General features: G+C 59.7%; 1 protein-coding gene across 1 annotated transcript; it reads left to right on the forward strand.

Annotated features, from left to right (window-relative positions):
• Positions 1-577: 577 nt before the first annotated feature.
• On the forward strand, positions 578-7472 carry PPP1R1B (protein phosphatase 1 regulatory inhibitor subunit 1B). Its single transcript, XM_045299696.1, has 6 exons — positions 578-660; positions 954-976; positions 1281-1356; positions 3962-4153; positions 6446-6562; positions 6650-7472. The coding sequence occupies exons 1-6, from the start codon at positions 627-629 to the stop codon at positions 6697-6699; spliced, it is 492 nt and encodes a 163-aa protein (XP_045155631.1). The 5' UTR covers positions 578-626; the 3' UTR covers positions 6700-7472.
• The last annotated feature ends 100 nt before the right edge of the window (positions 7473-7572 follow it).

The following is a 7572-nucleotide window of genomic DNA, read 5'->3' on the forward strand; positions in this document are numbered from 1 at the left end:
GGAGGGTCCAGCCCCAAGCCGGCCCTGGTTCCCTGTGAGAGGGCGCAGGTGCCTTGCCTTCAGTGCCCCAGCTCAGCTTCCCTCTGCAGGATCTGGCTTCTTTGGGGTCCTTGAGCTGACCTTAAGTGGGCAAGGCCACGTGGGTGCCATGCCCAGGGAGCATCTTCCCCAAAGGGCCCCTCCCTGATGGCTTGGGCCAGAAACCACCCTGGGCTCCTGAGGCCTGTGGTCCTCTGCAGAAGTGCCCGCTCCACAGGAGAAGATGGGCAGTGAGAGGCATGGTGGGGGGTGGCCAGGGAAGGTGGGGAGGGCATGGGCTTTCCTGCCCTTTCCCTGAGTGGAGTGTGCTGGCCTCTCGGAGCCTAGGTGGACACCTTTGTACCTTGAAGGGCCTGGGTGAGCTATAGAGCTCTTTCAGCCCTGGTAACTCTTTGGTCCTTAGGTTTCCTGGGGACTTCAAAGCACGGTTTGTCCCCTGCTGTCCCTATCAGCTGTGTGTGGGGGGTGGGTGGAGGTGGCGGGGGGTTGGATTTGCCTTGAGGTGGTCAGCGGGTGTCTGTGCTGTTCTGTCCACAACCCCCCCCCCTCCCCATCCTTAGATCCGTCGCCGGAGACCAACCCCTGCCATGCTGTTCCGGCTCTCAGAACATTCCTCACCAGGTGGGACCCCTGTCCTGCCCCCCAGCCCCGGTCTCCCCAACCCTGGCACGATAACTGGGCGCCTTCCTGGGGTCCCCAGGAGCAGAGGCCACGCAGAGCAGGAGACAGGGATGGGCAGGAACGGGGCGGCCACTCTGTGCCCATTTGTTGCCCCTGTTGCCCAATGGCAAGGAGGTGGGGTGGGGGGAGGATAAGTCCCTTCCCCAGAGAGGAGTCTTTGGGAGAAAATAACTCTATTATCTTCTCCCTCTGCCCTCCCTTCCTTCTGCATGGCTCACTGGGGCCTCCCTCAGAGGAAGAGGCCTCCCCCTACCAGGTGAGTCTCCAGAGACAGATGGTTGGAGATGCTGGGCCCTTTGGGGTGGGATGGGGTGGATATGGATGGGACAGCCACCCCAGGACACATTAGTATACCAATCCATCGCCCCACCCACTGCCCTGCAGATTTTCCTCCTCTATCAGACCTGCTCCTCTTGAGGCCCCTCCCAAAGCCTGGGCTGTCTCTGTCTAGGTGCAGTGTGTGTGTGTGGGGGGGGGGGCTTAGGGGGGTAGTAGAATGGAAGGAGAGTGAAGGGAGATCACCCAGGTGATCTTGCTTTCCCTGGCTCATTCCCTGACAGAGAGCCTCCGGAGAGGGACACCACCTCAAGTCGAAGAGACCCAACCCTTGTGCCTACACTCCCCCCTCACTGAAAGGTACTGCCCTGACCTGCAAAGAAGACCATGCCTTTGAGCTCCCCCCTCCAGCTCCCATCCCCCACCCCCCTACCTCCCAACCCCCCAGAGCTGGGCTGACCCTGAAGTAGCAAGGAGAAATGGGGAGCTTGTGTGAGCTCCAGGGGGGCGGGGTTATCCTGTGCACCCCTATTCCTAACTGGAAACCAATTATTTCCTCATCTGGTGGAGGGGGGTGGGGTCAGCGGCTGGGGGCTGGCAACCAGCAAGCAGGCACCTACAGGAGAGCCCTGAGCCCTGAGGAGCAGAGTGTGCCACTCAGCTACGGGCGCCTGTCCTCTGGGCTCTCCACCTGTTTACAGAAGGTCTCCTTGCTCCACACAAAGCCATTCCTTATCCCACTACTGAACACCTAGTGTGTGCCAGGCTTTGCTCCGGAGACTTCCCTGGGGAGGAGCCGCTTCCCCTGGGCATGCGGGATGAGTAGGAGTTCAACAGGGTGGGGAAGTAGGGAGAGTGTGGGTGTGCGGGGAGGACAGTGAAATCCAGGGGAGGGGGTGTGTCCTGTCATGTCTTTAGACTATTGGCTTCTAGGCGGGGCTGGGGTGGGATGGGGGGTGAGGGGCACACCCGGAGGAGAAGGCAGGGCAGATTGGGGAGCAAGGGGGGTGCTTTTCCACCCCACCCCAGCTCCTGCCTGAGGCTCTTCAGGCCTTGGGCCGCCCCCCTGCTCCCACAGAGGGAGGCCAGGAGGGGGCCGGAAGGGTGTTCTGAGCTCTCCCTCAGGGGTGGGTTTAATGAGTTCCCAGCCTTGGCCAAGGTCAACAGGTGTGCCCGTCAGCCTGCCTGCCTGCTGGCCAGGGGTTGGGGCTCAGTGGGGAGGAGAGAAAGTCAGGGACCCTCTGTCTTCCCCCAGCAGGGAAAGTGAAGGGACTGAGCTGCAGGCTGGGGAGAGGGCCCAGCGGCTACAGGGATGTGTGGGAGGGGGGAGGCTCTAAGTGGGAGGTGGAGGGTCCCAGTCAGGGGATCCAGGAGAAGGGTGAGCAGTCTGGAGGCTGTGCTGTGCTGGGGAGACCTGGGGTGGAAGTGAGGGGTTCAGAGCCACAGAGGTGGAGACCCCACCTGAGCCCAGGTGAGGTGAGGGTAGACCCCCAGAGAGCCTGCCAGGCATGCGATGTGGCAAGCCCCTTCAGGCAGCTAGCACCCATTGTCACCTCACTGGAGCTCAGGAATTCTCCTCCCAGGCAGGGGAGGAGGGGGAGACTGAGGGAGCTGCCACCTCCTCCCTGTCCTCCTCCTTCAGAGTCCACCCCTCAGAGGACCCTCCCCTCCCTCTTGGGACTGCTTCCCTGATCCTTCCCTCCTCCTCCTCAGGCAGGAGGGCACTCTGGGTCTCAGGCTAGCCCCTGCCACAAGAGGGACAGCCTGCCGGCCCTGGGGCCAGAGATCTGTAGGGGGAGAGGGTGCTCTCACTCGTTCACTTTTGGCTCAAGGTGAAGCTTTGCCGTGTCCCCAAGGCCAGGGTAGGATGATTTATTACACTTTTATTGCCTGGGTCTCTTGCCCAGCGCAGGAGGCACTGGGCTGGGAGTAGGGTAGGGTGGGGCAGCACACAATGCACCCTGTGTGCCTGTCCCCAGGCTGAGGCTGGCAGGAGTTCCTGCCCCACTCACCCCACCGAAGGCTTCCAGGCTGGACCTCCTCCTGTCGGCCTTCTGAGGGGGGAGCGGCCCCACGCCCTAGCTTGTCAGCCTCTCCTCTCTGTGTTCCTCCACGCTGCCAGCTCCTGGCTCCCTGATGACCCTGTCCTCCCTCCCGGCGCCTGTTGGGTCCCTCAGCCCTGGTCCCCCTTGCTTCCCAGCCCCCAGCTTCTTTCCATCTTTTGGAAAGTCTCTCCACGGTCCCTTCCTAGGCGCTATCCCAGCAGGCCAGGGTGGTGCTTGTGTGGGGGGAGGTGTGCTGGTTTCTAGGTTACCGAATCAGAGCTGGCAGCTAGGGGATGTGGGTCAAGATGGTAGGGGCTGAGTCTGAGCCCACCACATCCCCAGCCATGGGCTCCTTGCTGGCCCTTGGAGCAATGGCTGTGACTGGGCAGTGTCAGTGTGTGGGGACGGAGCACATGCGGGGCAGGGTCCTGGAGAGCAGGGAGCCCTAAGCAGGCAGGAGGCCTGCCCAGCATTTGAAAGGGGCAAACCAAACCACCGTGCCGGCTGGATGCACAGCCTGGGCAGGAGCCCATAGGCACCATCTCCAGCACCGGGCAGCACCGGGTAGCTGGCGAAGCCAGGAGCTACAGCCGGGGAATGTTAAGCTGCCACAGTGGCTGCCTGTTCTTGCCCAGCCTGGCGCCCCACAGTGGAGGGGCATTGCCGCATGCTCGCTTCCAGCGGGCTGGCACTTGGAGGACAGCTTGATTGGGGGCCAAACAGGTACAAGAATCTCTCCCTGCTTCTGCCAAGTTCTGGTGCCCAATAGGGGGGCCTGCAGTCTTGAGGGGATTAGCTCTGCCCCCTTGAGTAGTGGGAAGGAGGGGGCGGCCAAGCCACCCCCCTTGCCAGCTCCAACAGCTCCTGGGCTGCTTCTTGGGCCTGACCGAACCTTGCTGTCCTGGGCCCCTCTGTTCTAGCTGTGCAGCGCATCGCGGAATCTCACCTGCAGTCCATCAGCAACCTGGGCGAGAACCAGGCCTCGGAGGAGGAGGAGGATGAGCTGGGGGAGCTGCGGGCCCTGGGCTACCCCAGGGAGGACGAGGACGAGGAGGAGGAGGATGACGATGAGGAGGACGAAGAGGACGACAGCCAGGCTGAAATCTTGAAGGGTCAGCTGAAGGGGCTGGGACGCCGGGGTCTGGCCATCATGGGCAGAGCAGGGCACCTCCCTCCAGTTCCCAGTTGCTCACATGTAGGCCCCCAGAGCTCACCCACAAGAGGCCTGGACTTGGCTCACTGAGGCTGCTGGAGCAGAAACACCACAAGGGGTGGCTTTAACAAACAGAAACGGGCTTCTCACCGAAGCCCACACGCAGGGCGCTGGCTTTCCCTCTCTGCCAGCTCTGGAGGAAGATCTTGGTCTCTTTGGACAGTCATATGGCTTTACATCTCTCCCCCCATCTCTGCTTGCTCACTGACTACTTCCTTCATCTCTTTCATATTTCACAAGAGATTTAGTTAAGATCCATCTGACACTAATCCTGCCTCGTCAATATAACAAGGATTATAACCGCAGGCATTCAGAAAATCTCCCCACAGCCAGCAGTGGAGCCAATTCCGACGCCTAGTGGCCCCACGGGACAGTGTGGACTGCTCTCTGGGGCCTCTGAGGCTGTCAGCCGGCTGCTCCGGGAGCAGACAGTCTCATCTCTCTCCCTCCACCGCAGGCAGATTTTGAGGAGACGAAGTTAAATCTGTAACTCCCCATCAGGTTTCTCCTGGTTCCTCTCACTCCTTAGGAATTAAGTCATAATGGGGTTGAGGCTAGACACACAAGAAAGGACGTCTGATCCGTGAGGACAAAGGGGCACAAGGACATCCAGGGAGAGAGGACGAAAAGTCATTGCCCCCTTGCCTGCATTTCTGAACCCCAGTACGGGCGCCACTGGGAGGTCAGGGCTGGCCGAGGTACCCTCTCCAGGCTGAGCGGCCACTTCTTTCACTTCACTCTCTTCTCTGGGGGTGAGAGGGTGCCCTCTGGTGTCCAAATGGATAAACCAGGATTCAAGGGCCAGAGAAGGTCCAGGCTTAAAGATCGCATCCTCCACTTGTTGCTGCTTCCATGCCTGGGTGGTGAAGGCTGGGCTGTATCTCCAAACCCAAACCAAGCTCACTGCCACCGAGTGGATTCTGACTCATGGTGAGCCTGCAAGATGGAGCAGAATGGCTCTGTGCGTTTCCAAGATTGTCGATCTTCACCGGAGTCGAAAGCCTCCTCTTCCTCCCACAGAGCGGCTGGTGGTTTCCAACCGCTGACCTTGTGGCTAGCAGGACAAGGTGTAACGCACTATGCCACCAGGTTTCCTGGGCCACGGCCACCCTCTTTAAAAACAACCACCACCACTAGTTGTCGTTGATCTCCATTTCACGGTGACCCCATTAGTATCAGAACAGAACTGCACGCTATAGGGCTTTCCTATAGGGCTTTCCGAGGTTGATTTTTCTTGAAATAGATCGCCAGGTCTTCTGAGGTGCTTCTGGGTAGACTCAGACCTTCAACCTTTTTGGTCAGCAACCAGGCAGAGTAGCCACTGGCACCACCTAAGGTCTCATGTGGGAGCCTGATGGCCTAGTGGGCCCACGTTGGGCTCCGACTCACATACAGATTGACAGCCTCAGAGCCCCCTCGGAGCCCCCGGGCAGTTCAGCTCTCTCCTAGCCACAGCCAGAACGGACTCTCTGGCAGTGCCTTTGGGGCTTTGGCCTCAGGCTTGTCTCTCACTCCTAGTGGATGTCGGACTTTTTAGCCCCATTATTTATGGGGCTGAAAAAACAGCTGACGGCCCAGCCTCAAGGGTTCAGACCTGCACCAGACAAAATGGCCGTGGGCATCCTGTTTGCCTCTCTAGCAGGGTGGGTGGGGGTGCCGCGATAGCATTGGAGGAGAGCTGGAAGAGCTAAGTCCACTCCCATGGAGTCCCCAGAAGGAGGGTGGGGAGACAGTGAACAGAAACAGTCTTCTGAGGGAAAATGGCATCAAATGACAACTAAGGAGCAATATCAGGCACCATCGCCAAGAGTGCGGGCAGTGTATCCTTCCCTTACTGGTCACCTGCATGATGGCCCTCTTCCAGTTCCCCTGCTCCTCACAAGATGGTGGTGGGGAGCTCTCTGCTCCCAGGAAGACCGACAGCCTCTGAAATCCCCTACAGCAGCTCCACTCTGCCCTATAGGCCGCCAGGAATTGGAATCAACTTGCTGGTCGCGGGATCCCCTTCAGAGGGGACAAGTGACCACTCTAAGGCACACAGCCAGTCCCTGTGCTCTCGTCACTAGACTCTGGGGCCCTCGAAAGCTCTGCTTCCGCCATTGGAGAGAGGATCTGGGCTCTCGTGCACCGGGACTGCTGGATGGAAACGCAGAGCCTGTATCTTTAGCCCCTTTTTCCCAATTCCCGGCAGGGCCGAAAGCAACCTATGGCCAGGGTCTGGAGGGGCCCTGGGAGCGCCCACCCCCTCTGGATGAGCCCCAGAGAGACAGAAGCTCCGAGGTTCAAGTGGAAGACTCAGCACTAAGTGGTGAGGCCTGGAGTGGGGGAGGGGAAGGGAGGTGGGGCTCTTGGGGGATAGGGCCAGCTCCTGAGTCCCTCCTGGCTTGCCTTGCAGTGCCAGGGGAGGAACCTCGGCAGCCTGCCCCCTCTGAGCCCCGCACATAGGCACCAAGCCCAGCATCTCCCAGGAGGGAGAAAGTGGAGGGGCATTGCTGTTCCCCCATCACCCCATTCATTCCTCCCTCATCCTACTCTGTACTCTTCCCCTCATCTGCTAGGGCTGCGGCTTCTGACTTCTAGGAGATTAAGGCTGGTCTGTGTTTGCTTGTCTGCCCACCTTTGGCTGATGCCCAGATTTCCTGGACTCTTGCTACTCAATGTCTACCCCTGCCAGTCTTGCCCCCAATACACCCAAAGGGAGGTGGGATGTAAGAGAGTCCACACTGGAAAATCCAGGAACCTGGGGACTAGGGCCCACCCTTCATTAACACCCCTCCCTGGGCCCTAGGCGCAGGAGACCACAGGGCAGGACCCTAAGATCTGGGGGATGGGGGGGGGCGGTGCTGAGAACCTGTTGGTGCCCATAGATTCTTCTCCATCTCTCATATGGGGGATGCCAAGTCACCACCCTTCTACCTGGGTCCAGACTTGGGCATCCCTCTCCAGAGCCTCACTATGGTGGGATCGCTCCTTTTACCACCCCCCACCCTAGCCTGGGTGCCTGGAAGGTGGACTTGCAGCGGGTGCTTTGTTGCGTTTTGTTTGTGCTTTGATGCCAGGAATGCCGCCCAGTATGCATCCGTGGGGGGGCATATGGTGGGGGTAGCCAGGTTTTCCTCATCCTCCATCTCCTGTGCCCACCCACCCCAACCACCCCCCATTCTTCCCTGACTCCAGGTCTGAAACCTTCCCCTGCTGTAATAAATCTTTGTAAATAAGCGTGCCAAGGCTCCTCTTTCAGGGGGAAGGCTCAGGGAAGGGGAGCTTTCTGATGTGAAGTCCTGGTTGATGGTCATCCAAGAGGTCGATGCTTCGACT

The sequence above is a fragment of the Echinops telfairi genome, unplaced genomic scaffold (assembly GCF_000313985.2).
Source record: "Echinops telfairi isolate 266 unplaced genomic scaffold, ASM31398v2 ScPeMD7_7458;HRSCAF=8496, whole genome shotgun sequence".
Taxonomy (NCBI): Eukaryota; Metazoa; Chordata; class Mammalia; order Afrosoricida; family Tenrecidae; genus Echinops; species Echinops telfairi.